The sequence below is a fragment of the Quercus robur genome, chromosome 2 (assembly GCF_932294415.1).
Source record: "Quercus robur chromosome 2, dhQueRobu3.1, whole genome shotgun sequence".
NCBI classification, from domain to species: Eukaryota; Viridiplantae; Streptophyta; class Magnoliopsida; order Fagales; family Fagaceae; genus Quercus; species Quercus robur.
In genome coordinates, this window is record NC_065535.1 from 96,962,100 (window position 1) to 96,984,912 (window position 22,813).

Consider the following 22,813-nt stretch of genomic DNA (forward strand, 5'->3'; position numbering starts at 1 on the left):
ATTGTAAGGGAAAGAAAAAAGTGAGATATCTATAAGATATTTTGAGGATTTTTCGAAATAAGAACTCTCACACTAGTCAATGTATAATAATATAAGGGGTAAAATTTGTACATTCAATTTCAAAAAAACTCTCACATCGGTCTATGTAAACTTACATAAATTTGGATTGATTGTTACAGTAATCGTGTGACGGCAATCCTTTATAGTGTTTAGTAACGTCCTTCTCAATCTGACTTAAAATGAACACTTTTGGATGACAAGGCTGCCACTGCCAACCTTTCATATGTGCCCATGACCATGAACCTTAGTATATTTTTAACAGATATCTCTCCTCCTTTCTCATAAAGGTTCATCTTAATCTCCAACCTTTTTCAAAAAGTTCGGATAAGATTCTTTGAATTATATTGGATGAGTTGAATTTGAAACTTATGTGGAATTCAATCAGAAGAAAATGCAATAGTAACAATCTATTTCTATACTCAATTCAGTCAATTGTCTTGACTAGCCAAAAGAGCTTGAGATGTCGTGCCAAATGATTCATTATACAATGTGCGTAGAAACTTTTGAGTTTAGGAATATTGCTAAAATCAATGAGTGGAATAGAGTTCACTTCAACATAAAATGAGTGTTGTCTGTGTTGATTAAAAAAAAAGACGTGTTGATACTTGACACTAATCTTTTTAATCAAGTAATATATTTTTTCTTCTAATGTCATTTTAAAAAATAAATATAAAATTTTACAGCATTGCTCACCACTGAGCTACTACATTTTCTCAGCATTATGTAAGCTATGAAATATTACAATGTAGCTTTCTTTAGCCCCCCAAAAAAGTGTTGGTGATTTTTAAGATAGCATTGATACTTTCCAAATAGTTTTTGTTTCAACATGGTTGGGTGTTTCTAAGGGACTTCTCACTTAGCTTTTTTATTTTATTTTTTATTTTTAGTTTCCAATAAAGACTTTCAAGATTAAAATTAACCCTCTCTTGTTATTGTAACTGTCGATTTATCAAAAGAATATAATTAGATTAAATTGTTTATTTTAAGAGTTAAGATGGCAAGTGCTTGAAAAGGCTTAACAACCACTCCCAATTGAAACAAGGACCACATATCCATTGTGAAATAAATTGAATTGAAGCACTATCTTAAGATTGGATTTGGATAATACCATTCTAAATCACAGTTTTGTTTGACTATTTGACACAATGCACTAATGCAGGCCATATCAAGAAAATAGTGGGAAAAACCGAAAAAGTAAAAACTTCCTCCTTTATTCCAATCCACAAAGTTGCAAAGACCTAGCAATGGGGTTGCCATTCATAGCCAACTTCCACATTAGTTTTACCTTTCCAAGAGTCATATCAATTAATACGGGTCATTTTAAAGAATGAATGCTAAATCATGCACAATACATCTTGCCGAAAAATGTTTAATAGTTTATTAGAATCAAAGTCATTTTGAGAAGTTAGGGGTTTTGCAAGTGTGAATATATCAGTTTTATGAATTGATGTGACAACTTTTAAGACAAAATAAAAATATTTATAAATAATATTGTTCATATAATACCGATTATTATTTTTATTGTTGTCAGTTGGTAAATCTTTTAAAATAAAATTATAATTACATTTAGCATTTTTTAAGTAATTAATAGTTTGACAAGGCTGTGATCCTTAATATCAAATACTACATAAAGATAAATAATTCTTGATTTTTCTCACAATTAAAGTCAGAAGTTTGTGGACAATGTGGAGTGAAAATTGGCTTTTTACATGATATGGATATGAAGTTTTGACTCATAGGTGTCAGTCCCCAAATTTATCAAAAACTTTTTTGTACATGTGCATAGGATTTTAAAATTTTAAATACATAATAATATTCATAGGATCCACTTAGGATTCATATGCTCTGTCTCCACTTGTCTCCCGCTTTGATCTCAAACACCTTTCCTTTGTACCATAAAATCAAAGCATTACAAAGATCATATATGATTAAGTTGGCATGCAATTCAACATTGACTTCCTTTGCCGACAAACCTATATCTTACTGCCAAGTGTCACGAAATATAAATGAATCTAGACTTATTAACCACAAATTTTGGGTTGAATCCATGTTTTTAGTTATAAAATATATGCATATGCACGTGTGTGTAATAAGTTTTAGCCATAATAATATACCTCCGATTGGTAAAAAACTAAAAAGGCAAAAATGTAAAAGAAAAAGTGTTTTACCCTGTCCTTTTCCCCCAATAAAGTGTTTATCCAAAAGAAAAAAAAAAAAAAAAAACCCTTAAAATGGATATTGGAATTTGGATAATAGTCATTGGAAAAGAAGTATTGAAAAATCATTCCAAGTTATAAAAAAACCCAACATTTCTACTGCATTGGCCAATATGTTATACTACAATTAAAAAGTTGTAATTCTCTACCTTGGAAAATTTTGGCAATAGTTATTTGTAGAGATGGTGCTTAACTTTATTATTATTATTGATTGATTTATTTAATGGGTGATGGTGCTTCACTTTTAAGTTTTCTTCACTTTTAAGTTTTAACTTTTAAGAATGCCATGCAAACATTTAAAGAAGATAATGTTCCATCACCATTATAATGGTTAAGATGCATCAAATCGAAGGGTTAAGCAGATTCATACATCTTTCAGAACATGAATTCACAAGTTCATGATACTCACATGAAAATCAAAATCTATGGCTAAAATGTATTAGGAAAGCACATCCTTAATTTGAGCCTTCAATAAAAATATAAAATCTCTCTCTCTCTCTTAAACTCTGTGCTAATTTTTGACACAGATGAATTAAAGAAGTCCAATATAATCCTCTAATCAAGGTCCTTTGGAAGACACGTAAACAAAGTAAATACCATAAGTCAATTTTGACATTTTCATTCATTGTATGTTGTAGTGGACCATATGACCAACCAAAAAGCAATGCATTAGCCAATGAAAAGAAAATTTGAACCTCATATTGTTGTTAAACGCCGACAAACTTTTGACTTTGTTTCCTTGTCTTTGTTTTTGCCCGCACCAAACTATGCATTATACATATCATACATAAGCACGTAACAGTACGTTGCACTATGCAAACTAATTCAAAACTCATCATTTCTCTTTCACCAAGTGCATTTCAGACCGCACTTACTGCTCAACTTATTTAGAGGGTCGGCATATCATCATTATAATAATTAAGCTTTGCACATAATAATTAATTACTTTTGTTTCTCCTTGCATGTACATAGTCTCAATATGTTATGTACTTTCATGTCATATGTAGTTAATTAACATGATTCTCCTATAGCTATATGAATTTTCTTTCCTAAGAATACAATTTTTGATTTCCACATGACTGTGATTATTGAATATTATTCATGACAGTAATTGATTTTAGCATTCTTAATTCTTCTTCTTCTTCTTTTTTTTTTTTTTTTTAAAATTAAAAAATACATGGTACTATCTAATATCCTTTTGATATATATCCTGAATTCCTATGTAAATTAGATTGAAACACAATAATCACCAATTTGACTGAATTACAATCGCTCAAATTTTTTTTTTTTTTAACCTTTTACTTTGTAATTATATAATTTTTGTGGATATAACTCTGATGATGAGAAATAGATTACTCTATGATGATCGTACTTAATTTAGTAAAGAATTAGCAAAATAACTTTTGGAGGTATTACCTCATCACACAAGAATGCAAAGAATCTCGATTATGAAATGAGAATATTTATAAAATAAGGAATCAAATCACAAGGAGCTGCATGCATGTGAACCAATTTAAATATAGGGGTAGTGATAGGATCATTTGACCCCAAAAAAGGCACTTGTACTTATTAGCGATTTTATTAAAAGTAGTTTATTAAAAATAGTTTATGTGTTACATTTTCTTGCATTTGTAGTGCAACGACAAAAGATCATGTCCTACCATCAAATAAGTTCCATTATATATATATATATATATATATGTGTGTGTGTGACATACATGCTATCTACCAAACTCAAGACTAAAAAAAAGCTCTTTCTTAAGCTTCAATAATAATTTAGTGTGTTTGGGTAGAGATTAAAAATTAAAATCATTTCACTATTCAACTTATTTTTTTACTATTTATGGGCAACACTGCACTTTTGGCACTATTCAATATTCATGGGCCTCACTATACTATTTTAACTAACTTTTACCTTTATTTACAGGACTTTTAACAATAATTTTTTAGGGTCCGTTTGGATACAGCTTATTTTTGCTGAAACTGAAAACACTGTAGCAAAAATAATTTTTAAATGTGTGAATAGTGCCATGAGACCCATTTTTAATATATTTTTTCTGATGAACAGTGCACAAACAGTAGTGAATAGTATACAAACAGTGCATGAACAGTGCACTGTCTCCTAAAAGCTGTTGCGCGTGAATAAAAAAAAAAGAAGGGAAAACGCAAACGTGAAACGCAGTTCAACGTGGATCCAAACACTCGTTTAGTTTCAACAAAGTAAGCGGTATTCAAACACACCCTTAATTCTAATAAAAAAATTGAAGAAGGTTTTTATAATCCCTAATATTTAATTTGATATGCTGAATTAAAGAATTACTTGAATGCCTTGATTTATAATATCATGGCATATTTCATCTACCAACTAATCTTTCTTTCTTTTTTTAGGAGATGAAGCAATTCCCAACTCCACACCCACACCAAACTGTAGTAGAGCTACAGACTATTTTCTTGAAAAGGGAGAGAAGTATTGCTAACTTGCAACATACAATATTATAAATGTCAGAGAGCTCTTACTCTCAAAAATGAGTGGAAATGGACAAAGAAAGAAGTATTGTTATTGCAATTATTCCAAAGAAAACAAAAGGAGTAGGATAATTTGAATAATTATATATGGGAACATATAATTACACATGGGGTATTCAGCCAAAAAGAGAAGAAAGAATAATTATATATGGGAAGGAAGATAGCTAAGCTGGGTAAATGGACCACCAAAGAGGGATGATAGGGCAACTCCACATGTCAACCCTACCCAGAAATTAAAGCAACCTCATAAGCCCCACACCCACACTTCATACATGAGATGGAAATAGGTTTCAACAGCACACAAAGCACAGTATCACTAAAACCATTTTTTTGGTGGAAGTGCTATCCACGTGGGTATAATGCGTGTGGGTTTAGAATTTAATAGGAGGTTTCATTTTGCATATAAATTTAGGACAATTAATCCAGCTGGACTCATATATATTCAGTATATATATAAGAAGAACTTCACACCTTCTAGCAAGTCATCCTATATAACTCTCTTTTTCTTATTTGCTAAGCTTTGAAGAGAGACACAGAGAGAGAAATGGAAATGGAGAGAAGGCAGAATAACAAGGGGGAAAGCATTGACATGTCAGGAATGGGTGAAGAGACCACTGTTGATTGGAGAGGGAGACCCTCCAACCCTAACAAACATGGTGGAATGAGAGCTGCAGCTTTCGTTCTTGGTAACCTTCTTTCACCTTCTTTCTGTGTGTGTGTGTGTGTGTGTGTGTGTGTGTATGAGTGTGTGTTCTATAGAATATGACAAAAAAGTTAGGCTTGAAAGACACTACTTAAGTTGGTTCTTGGGTTATTCCTTATTTGACTGATCTTGACTGACTTGTTCAGCTTGGTTGTTGTTGTATACAAAGCTTTCATTATGATAATTCAACTCTTATTGAATGTAAAGTCTAATCCTTGGCAATCTGAAGCTATATATCTTTCTAGTATGAGGTCACCTGCATATAAATTTTAGATATTCATATATATATATATATATATATATATATATTTTATGGAATAGATCATATTCATTTTCAAGTTTATGTTTTTTATTTTGTTTTATTTTTTATTTTTTTATATATGTATATATATTTTTAAGTGGCTATTGGAGTACAAACTGATGTGAATGGTGGTAAGCTTTGAAGGGTACATGCTCTTTGACCAAAAATGTTGTTGCACTCTCTCTCTCTCTCTCATAAAGTTTGGTTTTCTATGCACTTACTATTGGATTGCTTATTCATATATTTGCTAAGTTTGTGTCGTGTATAATTATTTTCAGGACTACAAGCCTTTGAGATAATGGCCATAGCTGCTGTTGGGAACAACCTCATAACATATTTGATTAATGAGATGCACTTCTCATTATCAAAGTCTGCAAACATAGTGACAAACTTTGTTGGAACTGTCTTTCTCCTTGCACTCCTTGGAGGCTACCTTTCAGATTCTTATCTTGGGAGCTTCTGGACCATGTTAATCTTTGGTTTTATTGAACTTTCTGTAAGTCTTTATATCATATCGCCTTTTCTTTTTCCTCCACCTTTTGTCTCTCTCTAAATTTTCAACCCAAAAACATAAGTGGATATAAGTTCAATATTAGCCAGTAGATAGACAATGCTGTCACTGCACAAAGATATTGACATCTATAATGGGGCAGTAGTACTCATAGTCTGGTTCTTAATAATGACTGAGCACATTTCTTTATTTATTTTTATTTTAAAAAACAAAAAATTTTGGTTTGTACACTAAAGAGTGATTTGTAGATACTCTTACCCAATTTATTTTTTAAAAGTTTGTGCGTGACCATCCAAAATTAAAATTAAATGTTTTATTTTTAATATTTAAAGAGATTGTATAGCAAATCTTGCATAAAATTTTCCTTATTCATAAAAGAAAATATTGTATATATGAGGTACGAATAATCAAAATTTGCGTGTATGAGTACATGCGTGCGTGTGTGTGAGCTCAGAGTTGTTCACATAGTTTTTGTTGAACTTGCAGGGTTTTATTCTACTCTCGGTCCAAGCTCATCTTCCCCAATTAAAGCCACCCCAGTGCAACATGCTCACAAATGGAGAAAACTGTATAGAAGCAAAGGGCTTGAAGGCTTTGATATTCTTTGTAGCACTTTACTTAGTGGCACTAGGGAGTGGATGTGTCAAACCCAACATGATTGCTCATGGAGCTGACCAGTTCAAGCAAGACAATCCCAAGCAATCCAAAAAGCTCTCCACTTACTTCAATTCTGCCTATTTTGCCTTCTCTATGGGTGAACTCATTGCACTAACAGTTCTTGTATGGGTCCAAACTCATTCTGGGATGGATATTGGCTTTGGAGTCTCAGCTGCTGCTATGGCATTTGGACTAATTAGCATGGTTTCTGGTACTTTATACTACAGAAACAAGCCCCCTCAAGGAAGCATCCTTACTCCCATTGCTCAAGTAATTAGTCTCAAAAGCTTTCATACCTCTTTTAATTTATGGTTTTCTTTTTCTTTTCCCTTTTTCATAGGCATAATCTTTGTTTTCATTTGTGTGGAGGCATCTATATTGTTAGAGTATGAGTACTTCTATTTTTTTTTTCATGCATGCTTTTCTATATCTATACATAATTGGAATAGAATTTTTTATTGTCAACTTTTCTATACTTTCCAAAAATAATAAGTATGTTATCTAATTAAAAATAGTTAAAAAAAAAAAAGATAAGTCAAGGATATGAAAGTATATTGAGATTTTTGAAATTTAAATATAAATTCCACAAAATTGGGATACATTTTAGGCTTAAACTATAACTAATTGTGGTTGCAACTTTAAAATATTATTTAAAAAAAAAAAAAAAAGCCTCTAGTGTGTAAACACGTGATAGCATGTGTGAAGAGGCTATTATCAGTTTATCACACAATTAGTGTGCTTTTGGTATGACTCAATTTTGCTAGTTTATTTTACTATTTATCTTATTTTCGCTACTATTTATGAGTTATTGCACTTTTTGGTACTATTTATAGGTCTCACTATATTATTTTAAATAACTTTTACATTTATCTACAGTATTTTCAGCAAAAAATTTTTAGTTTTAGCAAAATAAGCAGATCCCAAACTGGCCCTTAGTCTCTTATTATGAATAATTAAATTTCATTGACTATAATATATATGTTATTGGACATATGAGTTTATTGTACGATCACAACTTGTGCATTTTTTAGTATTTCCTTGCTCCAATTAGGAACTGTAATTAGTGATTTACTATATTTTTTGCCTAATGGTTGAACTGTTTGGTTCAGCTGATTATGCATACAATTTTGTTTGTTTATGTTGATTACTGATTAGAAAAGTAACATGCGGTTGTTAAATAAAATAAGGTTGTAGCAAGAAGTAGTGCTGTCTTCTAGCTCATGGTCATAGAAACACTTTATTTACATTAGGTCCTGTGTAACTGATTGGATGACACTAAATACAAATTCATTCAATTTACCCCTTTTTTTGCCATTCTTACTTTTTTGGTTGTTTTTCTAAATTGTACTTCTTTTTTCTTTTTCATTTTTCAGGTTTTTGTGGCTGCAATTTTGAAAAGAAAGCAGGTTTGTCCATCTAACAACGTTGCCTTGTCTTCTGAGAGTGGAAATCCCCTTCACCCCGAAAAGTTCAGGTATAATAATTTGTAAAATGATTCATTCCTTTTTCTGTGCTTGTTTTATCCTAGAAATTCTACACAAACTTTCAAATCATTATTGAAATACAGTATGAAAAAAATAGTATTTAGGACCCCTATATGTTTTTAAAGTTATGATGATGTTTCATTCTTTAAACTTATTTCTCGGTCTGTTCAATTCACAGGATTGAATAGTAGCTCTTTCTAATTGTAATTAAGCTAGCTATATGGCCTCAAATTCTGCTATATTTGAAAATCTTGGATAATAAAATTTGGTGATGTTTATATGTTAACATCTCTATTAGTTATCATTTTTCTTAAAATATATTGGTTCCTCTACTTAATTGCTGTATGCAAAAAATCAGGTTCTTGGACAAGGCTTGCATCCAAATCCAAGATGGGGCTAATGCAAAGGAAAGTCCATGGAGATTGTGCACTGTTACTCAAGTCAATCAAGTGAAGATTTTGATCTCAGTTGTTCCAATCTTTGCTTGCACCATTGTTTTCAACACCATTTTAGCTCAACTCCAAACATTCTCAGTCCAACAAGGAAGTGCAATGGACACACAACTCACTAAATCCTTCCATATCCCACCAGCTTCACTTCAATCCATCCCATACATCTTGCTCATCATTGTAGTCCCTCTCTATGACACTTTCTTTGTCCCTTTTGCAAGAAAAATCACTGGCCATGAGTCCGGAATCTCCCCCTTAAATAGAATAGGCTTTGGCCTCTTTTTCGCAACATTTTCAATGGTTGCAGCAGCCATCATGGAGAAAAAAAGAAGGGATTCAGCTGTAAATCTAGACAAAACATTATCCATTTTCTGGATCACCCCACAGTTCATAATCTTTGGATTATCGGAAATGTTTACTGCTGTAGGCCTCATTGAGTTCTTCTACAAACAATCCTTGAAAGGGATGCAAGCATTTTTAACAGCCATGACCTATTGCTCATACTCATTTGGATTTTATTTGAGCTCCTTATTGGTCTCTTTGGTGAATAAGATCACATCAAGTTCCTCAAATGGTGGTTGGCTTCATGATAATGATCTAAACAAAGACAGGCTAGATCTTTTTTATTGGTTGCTGGCAGCCCTTAGCTTTCTCAACTTCCTCAACTATCTATTTTGGTCTACATGGTATTCTAATTCTTCTTCCTCATCAAGCAGACCACACCAAGAGACTAATGTAGAGGACTATGGCCATTATCGTTTCACCTCTGAAAAAAATATTGGAGCTGATGGCAATATACCTTAAAAGACACATCATCAAATATTACCTAGCATCTTGTATAATACTTATATAGATGAAGAATTATGTAATCCTTTGTGTGCTCTCTTGAGGCTAACAGTTTCTGTAAGACTGTAAGTATAAAAAAGTGCCATTAAGGGAAGCTTGATAGCAATGAGTTATATGAATCATAGCTTACTCTTTATATTTTCTCACGAAGGCCAATGTCTTGATCTTGTTTTGTTAATACATATGCTTTAAATGTATTGGAAAGCGCATCTCCCTTGCTTTTGATCAATTATTATATATAATAATAAAAAAAGACTACAAAAATTAAAGTACAAACCTAAGTGGGAAAAGACTATGCACTTTTCAAGTTAGTGTACCCAATGACTTTGAGTTAATCCCAAGTATTTATGAGAAAAGTATATATGCCTAACCCCATTTACAAGATACAATGAATTCTCCTTATCATTCTCTCTTACATATGCATCAATCTCTTGGGTGGACCTCTTCACTTTCTTTTGAACGACAAAAAAGGAATATGTAAGTGGGGGGGTAATGCTTTTTACTTGAGACAAGGGGTTCTTTAGAGAACTCTAGCTTTCAACCATGCACGATTTGATGAATGTATATGGAACATAATGAAGCCCTCTAAAAGTCAGAAAGAAAAAGGTGCCTTTGAGAAAGAGAATGTGATCCATTGGAACTATACAAAACAAGCTGTTCCCATTTTCATGTTTGTTAGGTCAATTTTGTACCTTTGTACAAAGACATGTCTCAAACATGTCTTGAAGCTAGACCCCCACTTCCCCCCCTGAAATCCTTTGTTATTGCTGTCCTCTTTAACACCATTGGCAAGGCATAAATCAAATTGTTGGCTTAAAGATTGGCATGGTTCCCCTCCCTCCCTTCCTCCTAGTAAAACAACTACTCATGACATGGATTTCCATCCTTATTATCTAGTCATGGACTTTATCATAGCTTGCACCACTATAGGCGACTAGAAAATGTGACATGTTCATGTCTTTGGGTGAGAGAAAGAGATTTTGGAAAAAGTAGGGATAGGGGTTGTGAGGGACTAGAGGGATGTTGCTCCACATATACCAAAGAAATTATACGCATCTTGCTCATTTTGTTTTGGTGGAAACAAAATTTTGCTTTAGATTCCTTTGAATGAGATTTAATATATATATATATATATATATATATATATATATATATATATATATAACACGATATCACACGATATTCCACCTTCGAATATCAAGCTTTTCCCAACTATATATTAAGTTGTTAGAATAATGGTTAAATGAATAGATTTGTTGTTTCTTAACAGTATATGTTTTTAGGAAAACCAGTTGCAGAAGGAAAAATTTGACAATTTGTTTCTTTGTTAAGTGGAAAATGAAAATAGTAGATGAGATTTATATGTTTTAATCTCAAACTCTTGTTAAAATAATGTGATTATTTTTTAACAAAGTATAATTGATACTATATATTGAAATTTCTAAATTAAGTTATCTGGATTTGGTATTTGAAAGTTTTTTCCCCCAAGGAAACATAATGCATTTTAATTACATTCAATTATTATATAAGGCGATATATTTTGTAAATAATGTGACGTGTGGTTGGAATTTGTTTCTAGTGCTTCTTAGAAATGGTTCATCCTCAATACGACTTAAATAATCTAAAGAGGAAGTAAATATAAGCAAATCCATCACTTATATTAGGAAAAAAAATTACAGGACTTTAATAACATATAAGAAAAATATAATTTTATCAATAACCTACTAACATTATACTAAGAATGTGACATGATGGCCAATACAACAATTCCTCTTTCCACACAAATCTTTTCTCCCAAAGCATTACCGAAGTGGACCGAATGGACTGAAGTGGACTAAATGGACTGAACTAGACTAAATGCCCAAAATGGACCAAAGTGGACCGAGCTGGACTGAATGGAGCAAAATAGACTGAATGCGCCAAACTGGAGCGAACTAGACTATAGTGGACTGAAATGGACCGTATTAAAAGAGTGGACTGATCTAGACAGAAATGGACCAAAGTAGACTGAATTGGACCGAAATTGACAGACATGGACCAAATGCACCAAAGTGGATCGAATCAATCAAAATGGACTGAAACGCTATGCTAATATGGTTCAATAGGAGCATAGCAATTATAAGTGTTACACTTCTGTTTTTAAATATTATATAAATAAATTCTCAAAAAATACTTCATCTGTCTCAAATTGTTTGGCCTGTATTTCATTTTGGGATTTCCCAAAATTATGTCTTGTTTGAAAATTCAAACACCATTAATTTATAAATATTCCCTTTATGCCCTTAATTTATTTTTGAGAGCATTTTTTTTAATTAAAAAAAATTAAAAACCTAAATTTTGAAATCCACTAAAGCCATTGTTTTGCCACCAGTAGAGTTTCTAATCTACCGTATTAAAATTTGATTTAAAGATAAAGATTGAATTTGGATTAGCCTTGGTGGTTATAGAATTTGGATTTGAATATAGGTTTGCAAATTGTAAGAGTAGTACACTAATAGAATTTGAAATCTACAATAACTTTGAAAATTGCTTAGTAGTTGGCACCAATACTAGAAATGTTTTTTTTTTTCCTTAAATAAATTTTTAATAAATTTGTTTAAGGGTAATTTAGGAAATTTTTAACTTTCTTTAAAGAGATAAGACAGTTAATGATGTTTTCCTAAATAATTGGGTTATTTTAACTAGGCCAAACAATTTAGGACAGATGGAGTATATATTATATAAATAGATTGATAATTAAAAGATAAAAATCCTACATGTTAGACCTCACTTATTAAAGGGGACTACGGATCTACACGAGAGGAGGAGAATTAAAATTATGGTTTAAATAAGTAAATTTATCATTTAAAAAAATAATTAAAGTTTTTGGAACCATTGGAAATTTATGATAAGGTTGGCTAGCCTTGCCACTTCAACTTGAGCTAAATCTTCCACTTATTTGTAAGTCACATGTTTCTTCTCAATATTTATCTCTTTAAATTTTTCATGGCTATTTGTTGATAGGTTCAACCGTTCAAGATTATATATAATTGGGAAGATAACACATGGGAGAGTTCAATTAAGTTCTTAATATAACATATAAAGATTAATATTATGTATAGAGTAATAAAAATACCACTTTATCCAAAATTTTATGTTTATGAAATTGTTCTCAATAGTCAATTATATTAACTTTATGAAGCCTCACAAATCAATGAAGAAAAGTTGATGAAGTTGGAGGGAGAACCATGCCAAACTTGTCCAACTTCTATTGGAAGTGTGGATGGCAGTCCAACCATGTTAGAAGCCTCAGGAATATATGATAATGCTAAAAGACGCACTAGGATTCCATTAATAATGACACAAATCTACCCTTCACTTTCTGGGGAGAAGCCTTGTCTACAGGTACAACCTCATAAATATGGGGATAGAGTCAGAACCAACATAAAGAAGCTTACAGCTTTCGAATTCACAAACCCAATCTGTTAAATTTGAGAGTTTGGGGTTGTAAGCTCATCAATGAATACAGGAAAACCATTTAGAGATAAATTTATAGGAAAGACTTGGGAATGTAAGTTTATTGGATACGTGGAAAATGGAAGTTGTTACAGGTTTTAGATTGATAGAAAGTACAATCTAATAAAGGAAATTACAAGGTTGTTTTTCATAGTTACAATCTAACGCACAATTAGGGTGTCAATTCGGGTTAGCGTGTCGGGTTCATGTCGTGTCGAGGTAGGGGTATTCAAGTAAATGACTCAACCCTAACCTGACTCATTTAATAATCGTGTCATGATCTTTCAACCCTAACCCGACCTGTTAATAAGGCAGGTTGACCTGACCCAACCCATTTGATACGCTTAATAAACGAGTCGTGTTGGTTTGACACGAATGTAATACAACCCATTTCAAGCTGCATAATATTAAATATAATATCCATCTAGAAATAATTTTTTTTACATCTCAAAAAGCACTGCATACACTTCAAATCTTTAACTCACATTCAAAATAATATAGTTCAACAAAAATATAACATTAATCTAGAAATAAGTTCTATACACCTCAAAAGAAGTGCATACACTTCAAAAAAAGTGCATACACTTCAACCCAAATTCAAAATAACAAAGTTGAACAAAAATAAAATAACATAGTTCAACAAAAATATAATATCCTTGGAACTCGCCAAATGCTAAGTATCAATATTGAAAAAATTTGAGCAAACAGTAGACTAATCCTAATTATAACCACGATTATCATCTATAGATTCTTTGTTGATGTCCAAATTCATAACATCTTTCACAAGCTCATCCAATTTCATTTGTGCAAGTTCTATGCCAAAAAAGAAAAAAAAAATGTATTAGTAGTTCTAGGGTCTGTAAAGTTTCAATTTCCAATTATATCCATTGTAAATTTTTGTAATTACTCACTTTTCTTTTTAAATTTAAAATATATGTTGGATATAAAAGGTATTTGACAAATCTAAAATAAAATAAATATTTATTTGTTATACGAGTTAAACGGGTTGTGTTAAGTGGGTCATATTGGGTTGACACAAATAAATTGGCGTGCCAAACGTGTCTATTGCGGGTTACGCGAGTTGACTCACTTATGACACGTTTCTTATCGTGTCACTTTCGGGTTGACCCGTTTATGATCCAAACCCATTAAGACCCAACCCTAATCTGAAAAAACACGTGTCGGGTTCGCGGGTTGGGTCGAACATTGACACCCCTACGCCCAATAAAAAAAAAGAGAGAGGAACATACTTAATATTTGTATCATATATTATGGGTATATTTGGTACAGTATGATAAATTGTGTAATGGAATAGCTATTGTTTAGGAAAAAAAAAAAAAAAATCTATTCAATTGTTTGATTGTGTTTCATTACTATAATAACTATTCTTTCAAACGAAGAATAACTATTCCTTTTGAAAAGGGTTGTAATGGTTTTCCCTTCATTTGAATAATATATAACTCTATTGGTAATAGTTATTTTTTAAGAGTACAGTAAAATCCCACCACACTCAAATAATATATATATACACGTATATTCTCTTATTCCTTTCCATTTTCTCAATAACAAAACAAAATGATATTCAAAACACCAAAGAGAAAATTAAAACGGACATAAAAATCAAGAGGAAACACACTTCATTTGACATTTCTCAGAACCAGAGGTTGTGATTGTGACAATGATGGGGCAAGGAAGTATATAAGACGCCCAATAAAAGGAAAAAAACACATGTTAATATATTATAGCCAATGGTTTTATACTAGTTCGGTGGTATAACTTGCTGTCCTTTATTAAGAGAATCAAGGTTCAAATTTCTTCTTTCACATTGTTGTAACCATTGAATTATATATATATATATATATATATATATAAATAAAAGTATTACAACATTTGGATGGGCTGGGCTAGTCGAGTTGCCTGACACCCACCCGAATAATCGATTTTTCTCAAGACATGCTTTTCGACCCGGCCACTGGTTCGAACCCATTTGCAAGCCTTCGGGCCGGTCGGATGGGTTGGGTTTCCCAGGCTAATGGATACACCTAAATGATCCATAAGCCCGGCCCAAGACCGGCCCAGCAGTTGCTTCTAAACTCTAAAAGTCCAAACTCCCAAAAGACCCAAACAGAGCAGAACATATCGTTCTTCTTCGAAATTCTCTGTTCTCTAAACTCTGCGTTTCTCTGTACAAATCTTCTCTCTGTTCGAAAAACTCTTTGAATTTTGAAATAAAATTAATAAAAATTTGAAAATTTGAAAAGGAAAAAAATGCAAGGAGAAGAGGTAAGCATAGAAGAGCTCGCCTCAAATCTTGCCACCTACAAAGATCAGCTTCATCAGGTAATTTTTATTTTATTTATTTATTTTTTCACTATTAAGTTCGTTTCATGCTTTAGGGTTTATCAATATTTAGTCGAATTAGGGTTTTTGTTCTTTTTTTTTAATATTATTTTGCAATTAATTTTTTGGGGATGGTGAAGTAAAAACCCTAGTTTCTGAATTGGGGTTTTTCTTATACTTTGTTTGGTAGCTGAGAAACTGGAAGAATAACTAAAACAATTGAAATTTGATGTTATATATATTGTGGCTGATAAAAATCCAATCTGAGTCTAGTGAAAATTTAAAGCAATTATGACAGTTGGATTTGTATGAATTTTGAATTTTTATAAAATTTAAGGAAGTATATATACATACACATATATGCTTGTAATTTGTTATATAGCAAGACAAAAAAAAAAAAGAAAAGTGTGAAGTGTTTGACGAGTGATTGATGGTTAATTTGATGTTGGAGTGACTCTAACTGTGTTTTGTTAGTTATGGTATTCGAAGTTCAATGTGACTATGTATAACTCAACTGTTTCATGTGTGTGTGTGTGTGCGCGCGCGCGTGCGCGTTTGAAATGGAACAATTATCCTTGTCACTGCTGCAAAATCATCTGCCTTTGATTTGGAAGACAAAGTTGCTTTTGGGGAAAGTTTGCTTGCGTGTAGTGAGTTGTGACATCTTGACTAGCTGTCCTTCTTTTTATTGGTAAGTTTCATGCATACCCAGTTGGTCTTGAACCCAGAACCCTGTCTTGCATCCTATTCTTTATGGAGGGAATAAGTGGCATTTGAGTTAGAGCTTATTGACAAATACTTTCCTTTGCATATGTCCCGTGTACTAGGGTTGCTATTTGGGGGTTGCACCCCCTTTTGCATTTTCTTAATGAAATTGTTTACATATTAAAAATTTAGTAAAAAGATGAATGGTGAAGAACCTGTAGAATTTTAAAACAAAGCAAATGGATATTTACCAGGCAGCAATTTATGGTTGCAGAAAATGATGTTGGCCAATATAAGCAATCATCTGTGGACTTATAGAGAGTGATGGAGTTGTAGGAGAGTATTAGGACATTCTCTCTCCATTTGTTCTTAATATAGAGACAGACCATTATACGGTGAAGATTTACATTTTATGAATTTTAAGATAAGCTCATCTAATTTCACAGTAATTGGCAGAGGCTTCTGGTCTCTCCTCTCGTCTTCATAGACAGTAGATGTTAAGGGAAACTTAATGATAGTAGCCCAACAACATTCTTTCCATCGTTGGTTTCTATACTGGATACAATTCCACCTTCTTTCTATTTTTCAGTTTTTATTTCATGACTCAAATCATTTCCATCCCTTCCCTGTCTATGTTTCTGTGTGTGTTTTGGCGTAACAATTTTACAGTTAACATGATGGGTTAGGCAGCGGAGGGGAAAATTGACTCCTCCCCCCTCCTCACTCTTTTTCTGTTATTAACATTTCCTTCCCAAAACACTACTTGTTTAAATAAATCTGTACAGGGGAAGTGTTATGGAGTTGTGAGTGCATTTGAATTTTCTTCAAGATGCCAATGGAATGGCAACTAAAGTCAGTAGCCTCCAATATTTCTGCTCCTAGAATTAATTTGTTAAATCTTAAACCTTCTTGTACTCCATTCTTATTGTATTTAAATTTCAAAGAGAGAGCACTCAAATACCCATACATCCTTGAATTTAAATACCTGGTTGTACTAGGAACTAAGGCAAGGAGGTTTTGTAGTGGCAATGTCACCTGCCTGTTGACGTCTACATCAACAGACAGTGGATAATATTGTTTCTCATATGATGTGAGTAAATTTGCTAGTTGTCTAGGTATTGCAGGTCAAGAGCCAAATATTTACAGAATTTTGTACGTTATGCTTGAGAGGACCTGTATACATTGAGTATAATTGGTCCTCCCTTATTCCTTTTTTAATATCATTTTCTTTCTTACCTATCAAAAAAAAAAAAAAAAGTCCTCCCTTGGCTTTCCTTAATTAATTATTGGTTATCAGGAGAGGGAAAAAAGGATACTTATGTTAACAGAAATATTCAAAGGTGTAATAACAAAATTTAATACAAGAATAAGTTGTTTCCTATTCTTCTTTTCTCTCTTCCCTAAAGCCCACTTACCCAGTTTGTAAGCTTCTTTTTTATATAATCTAAATGTATGCTGTGGGTTGAGGGCTGAATTTTTCTATACATTGTTGCCCATAGCCCATATGTTATTTTTGTATAATGACTTTCTGTCATCTGTGGAACAGGTCAAAGAGCTTTTGGTTGATGATCCTGGAAACTCTGAATATGTAGACATGGAAAGGGAGCTTAAAGAGGTGTTTCTTTGCTCATGATTGTTCTCTTTCAATTTTCTCATATTCTATCCCTTATAAATTTTTCTTGGAAATACACATATGATTCTTATAATCTTATCCTTGGTATGTCACTTTTTGAATGATTGTCTTGAGAAACAGAGTCAGCCCCTTGTAAATTACTTACGGTCACATAACCAATTCCATATAATTTTAATTGGATGTCTAGTTTCTATGCAACTTTCTTTCTTTTATCTCTCCCTTCTCTCTTTTGAAGGAATCAAAATGTTGCTCAAACAGGCAACATCAGTTAACTTCTAATGGCACCTATGGAGGTTTATTTTCGTTTCTTGACTGAAAAGGTGAGGATGGTTATTATGTTAAATAAAGTTCGTAGACTCCAGAAATGGGTACTCTATGGAGAATCAGAAAGTTATTTGGATCTATATGTGAAAATTGAGAGCTTCATCAAGATGCCCATCACTTCTATCTTGGTTCTTGTGCAGGTGTGCTATGTGTTGTGATGGCCAGTCTGCTCTCTCTCTATCACCTCATTTCAGATGTTCACACTGAGATTCTAAGTTCGAATGACGTTGATTTGTCCTTATGGTGTTACTAATAACATGGATATGCATTTTTTTGTTGTTTAAATTTTGAGTTAGGGCTAAAGTTGTGTGGATGCAGGTGATTGCTTTGACGGAAGAACTTCTTGCAACTGCAAAGCAAAATGATATTTCAGGATCAGATATTGGGACTAGCGGTAGGGCATCTCCAAGTTTGCCCCATTCCAAAATGGTAATTCCACATCCTTTTCATTTATTTTTGTGTTTGGTTACTTGGCAAAAAAAAAAAAAACTCTGTTTGGTTGTCTTGGGTTGCAAATCTGCTTTGTATCCTCTTGAAGGCAGAAGTCATGTTTGACAGCTATAAAAAAAAAAAAAAAGGTCGTAAGAAGGGTCCTAAAAGGGTTGCCATGGATATGGCCTATCGTTTTAAACAAGCCCAAGAACCAACATGCCAATCCAAGCAACCCAAGTCGTAAGTAAGGTCCTACTCATGAATTTGAATATGCACACTTGTGGTTGGCAGCCCAAGGCATCAGACAATAGTTTCAACATCTATACTATTTAGAAATTAGAATACCAGTGCCTCACCATTGAATTCAGAAACTATATGAATGGTTGTTTGTTTATTAGTCTTAATTCTTCTGCAAGCTTTATGGTCTGTTGCTTGGATTGGCATTTTGGTTCTTGGGGGTGGTTGGTTTCTGTTTTCACAATTTTTACTTATGTGCATGATGATGTAAGATGGTGTCTTGCATGGCATGTTGTGTCAGACTTGTCATGTCATTTGCCACGTCTTAGATGGGACATTTTATCTGTCATCACTTTTCAATTTTGTAGTTGTAATTGTAACAAACTCTGCAATTTGGCTGGTGCGTGGCTACAGAGTGGGGATATTGTCCTTGCATCATTTTGCCATTGCATCCGAGGATAGTGTCATATATATTCTCATCTATCACTTTGTGTTGACCTGTACTACCCGTTATTTACTTTCGTAACCGAATTGTGTGTTTTTGGTAATGTTGGAGCGTTCTCACTTTCTCTGGTGATCATATGGGTTCTTTTGTGTTTTCCCCATGTAGGACTCAGAAAGCATGTTGGATCATCAAGGAAAGTTTCCCATTGGCACAAAAGTTCAAGCTGTTTGGAGTGAAGATGGGGAATGGTATGTGAAAAAATGAAAATAAAAATAGAGATTCTGAATTTCAAAATATATATATTTTTTCCATTTGTTTTACCTTTGTCTTTCTGTATTTGATTAGTTGAATGTTCAGGTATGATGCAACAATTGAGGCGTATTCTCCAAATGGCTATTTTGTTAGTTATGATGGATGGGGGAATAAAGAAGAGGTATGATTTCTGTACCCACATTTTTGAATCATTAACTCCTTGTTGCTTAATGCATCATCTTCTTCTATCCTCATCAAGTTGCATTTATAGGTTGCTGCATATATTTTGTTTATAAAGTTTACATTGTTCAGGTATCGTTAGCATTTATATTTGTTGTTTCAATTGTTTATCAGGAGAAGTAAAGCTTACCTTTTTGACATTGCACATATTTTCATACTTACAATGGAGATGTATAATTTTACTGCAAAACATTAAACTTGTTTGCTAGCTCTAGATCATTTATCCTAGTGTATCAATTGTCCAAATGTCATCCTTAATATCCTAAATCTTTATTTGAAAGTTGCTATTAAATATGTGGCAAGTGTTTTGAATGACACAGTGAAATTTTTACCAGCTAAGTTAACTGGCACTTTATTTTACTCATCTTGCCTTAACTATTACCTCTTCTTTTCCTCTTTTTAGCTTTCTTTTTACTATTTACTCTGTCCATGGAATTTTCCCTTGTTATTCAGTAATGCAATTTTACCTTGTGAACCACAGCAGTGTACTGTTACCTTTACCTTTTATTGCAATTCCATCTTCACTTTAAACATTCAACTGTGATAAAATTTGGATAGAAATACTTAACAAAAAAAAAAAAAAAAATTGGATAGAAACAAATATGCCAACTGCTGAGAACTGAGAAGATACATGTGCAATTTGCTAAAGTAACCCTTTGCAAATTGGAGGATTCTAGATGTTAAAGTTCCATGGGTGGGATGTCACTAGCCATTTGGATTGTTTGATATGTATGCATTGAATAACTCGTCCTTTTACAATCACCCCCTCCAAAAAAAGGGGCTAATTTCTCTTAAAAATTGATTTTACAAAACATTGAGTTATTATTCCTTATAATACTTAAAAAGGATAGACTAAAAAAAAAAATTCATTATCAACATTATCTAAATGCCTGAGATTATAAATCCCTTTTACAGATTTTGACTTCACTTTGCCATTGCAAACCAAGTCTATTCTTATTGCTTCGATCATTTGCCTGCAATTTGTTAGTCATATATTCTTTCTAAATGGGTTAGAATTAGATATCAGCAGCATTGGTTATCACTGACAGTCACTATTTCTAGGTGGATCCTGACAATGTAAGGCCAATTCAAGAAGGAGTTGTCAATACTTTGGCAGAAGCTGAGAGAGTGGCTGAAGCTACCAAGCAAGCTATAAAACGTAAGATTGCACTGGCTGCTTCCATGGACTACCAGTCGCGGAGTTTACCTGCAAAGCTTCGAATAGAGCCTGATGACCCAGAGGATGTGGTAAGTTGTGTATGCAACGTTCTATTAAAGAACAGTGGATATTTAATATAACTGGAGTTACCAATTGTTTTTGCTCATTCTGAAATTTGTAGTTTTTCTTGCTATAGATAAGCTTAAACAAACTTGTTAATAGTTTTGGTAGAATGCTTAAGATATGTGTAGGTTTTTTTTCATCCCCCAATCACATTCTGATGCTGTGATGATTTGATTGCTAATTATAATATTTACAGAAAGTTGCCAAGCGTAAGAAGATACATGCTTTTAAGTCAAAGGTGCGGATGGAGCAACTTGAAGTCACACAGAATAAGCGGCAGAATGCTTGGCAGCAGTTCCAGACAACCAAAGGCAAGACTAAGAAGGTACATTTGGACAGATTTTGCATTTGATATGTTGCAATATCAAAATTTTGGGACCAAGGGCTTTGTTTGTTGTTGTATGTTGCAATATGCACCAGTGGACCGTTTATATTTATCGAACTGCACATTCCTTTATCTTCTGAATGATCCCCCAACTCCCACTATTATGTACAATTTCACACACTGATTCCTTCCCACAAATTTGGAGGTTTGAGTATGTATCTCATATTTTGTTTTAGTGTTTATATTGTTCTTTTTACCCTAACCTTCAATTCCCTCCTTGCATTGTCAGATTGGTTTCTTTTCGGGGCGCAAGCGGGAAAGCATCTTCAAGTCTCCAGAAGACCCACAAGGCAAGGTTGGTGTGACAGGAAGTGGAAAGGGTTTGACCGAGTTCCAAAAAAGGGAAAAACACTTGCATCTCAAGGGAGCGACCGTTGATGGTGCGGATGAATAGGTTAGAGTTCCTAGTTTCGCTGTATCTGCAAGACGTAGCTCATGACCGAACAGTCGAGAGAGTCTTTAAACAGAATGTACGGTGTTCACATGGTCTTAAGCTTTTCTTCTTTTATTTATATTTTGAAATTCAAGCTTAGCATGGGGTCAAACTGTACTTATCACAAAAAAGAAGAAAAAGACTGCTTTCTAACTTTGGTGTTTGTATGTGACAAATCTCTTCTTCTCACTTGGTTGTTGCTGTTATCGATTGTGTCTGTGGGATCATATCCTGTGCCACACCCCCGGTATTGCATGGCCGAGATGAAATGTTAAGTATTTTATCTTCTTTGATGGATCGGTTGCGCTGAAAAGTTAAGGCCACTCATAGGACATTGCATCCTGTGCAAGGGTCACAGGATTTTGGTTTACGCATGGGCAGTGGCGGAGTTAAAAATATTTTCCAAAGGGGACTAGCTAAATATTAAAATTCATTAGTAAAAAAAGAAGTTTTATTTCATAACTTAAATTTAATTCAACAAAGTTATACCTTACGTTCTTTCATTAAATCAACGAAGATTCAAAAAACGACTGCCCAGTTTGCAGTAATCCTATTTGGGTAATTTTTTGAAAAATTAATGTTTCATTGTGATGTGAGATTTGGCCATCTGCAAACGAGGGAAATGGCATGGTTAGCTGGTTGCTATGTAAATTTTATGGATTTAACCTTAAAACAATCCCACATCGACTAAAATAATTCCTATTAATGGTCTTTCATTACACGATTTGACTCCCCAAAAATCCCCCATGTCACTTTCATTCATCAATTCATATTAATGTCGGAGGATCTAGAAAATTACTACTCATTCTTGACCCATGAATACTCCTCCTTCATAGGGTCTGATTAGATATCGCTTA

At 33.1% G+C, this 22,813-nt stretch overlaps 2 protein-coding genes across 5 annotated transcripts; both read left to right on the forward strand.

Moving 5' to 3' along the window:
- The first annotated feature begins 5,260 nt into the window (after positions 1-5,260).
- Positions 5,261-9,903, forward strand: LOC126716091 (protein NRT1/ PTR FAMILY 4.3-like). The gene is made up of 5 exons (XM_050417077.1): positions 5,261-5,488; positions 6,085-6,302; positions 6,804-7,244; positions 8,348-8,448; positions 8,817-9,903. The coding sequence occupies exons 1-5, from the start codon at positions 5,347-5,349 to the stop codon at positions 9,709-9,711; spliced, it is 1,797 nt and encodes a 598-aa protein (XP_050273034.1). The 5' UTR covers positions 5,261-5,346; the 3' UTR covers positions 9,712-9,903.
- Positions 9,904-15,366: 5,463 nt separating this feature from the next.
- LOC126716092 (uncharacterized) lies at positions 15,367-22,145 on the forward strand. 4 transcript variants are annotated; one of them, XM_050417080.1, is made up of 9 exons: positions 15,441-15,588; positions 16,203-16,279; positions 17,840-17,908; positions 18,569-18,679; positions 19,530-19,612; positions 19,722-19,797; positions 20,919-21,104; positions 21,335-21,463; positions 21,753-22,145. In XM_050417080.1, exons 3-9 carry the CDS (start codon positions 17,888-17,890, stop codon positions 21,915-21,917), a joined length of 771 nt encoding a protein of 256 aa, XP_050273037.1. In that variant the 5' UTR covers positions 15,441-15,588; positions 16,203-16,279; positions 17,840-17,887; the 3' UTR covers positions 21,918-22,145. The 4 variants fall into 4 exon arrangements, with proteins under 4 accessions (XP_050273035.1, XP_050273037.1, XP_050273038.1 ...); XM_050417078.1 differs by lacking the exon at positions 16,203-16,279 and having other exon boundaries at positions 15,367-15,588; XM_050417081.1 differs by lacking the exons at positions 15,441-15,588; positions 16,203-16,279; positions 17,840-17,908 and adding exons at positions 18,180-18,246; positions 18,391-18,493.
- Positions 22,146-22,813: the final 668 nt, after the last annotated feature.

Bases quoted from the DNA above. Each gene is read 5' to 3' on its own strand.
- LOC126716091 (XM_050417077.1), top strand. From the start codon at position 5,347: ATGGAAATGGAGAGAAGGCAGAATAACAAGGGGGAAAGCATTGACATG. The intron at 7,245-8,347 runs GTAATTAGTCTC...TTCATTTTTCAG, and splicing joins TCCTTACTCCCATTGCTCAA to GTTTTTGTGGCTGCAATTTT. The intron at 8,449-8,816 runs GTATAATAATTT...GCAAAAAATCAG, and splicing joins CTTCACCCCGAAAAGTTCAG to GTTCTTGGACAAGGCTTGCA.
- LOC126716092 (XM_050417078.1), top strand. From the start codon at position 15,517: ATGCAAGGAGAAGAGGTAAGCATAGAAGAGCTCGCCTCAAATCTTGCC. The intron at 15,589-17,839 runs GTAATTTTTATT...TCTGTGGAACAG, and splicing joins ACAAAGATCAGCTTCATCAG to GTCAAAGAGCTTTTGGTTGA. The intron at 21,105-21,334 runs GTAAGTTGTGTA...TAATATTTACAG, and splicing joins CTGATGACCCAGAGGATGTG to AAAGTTGCCAAGCGTAAGAA.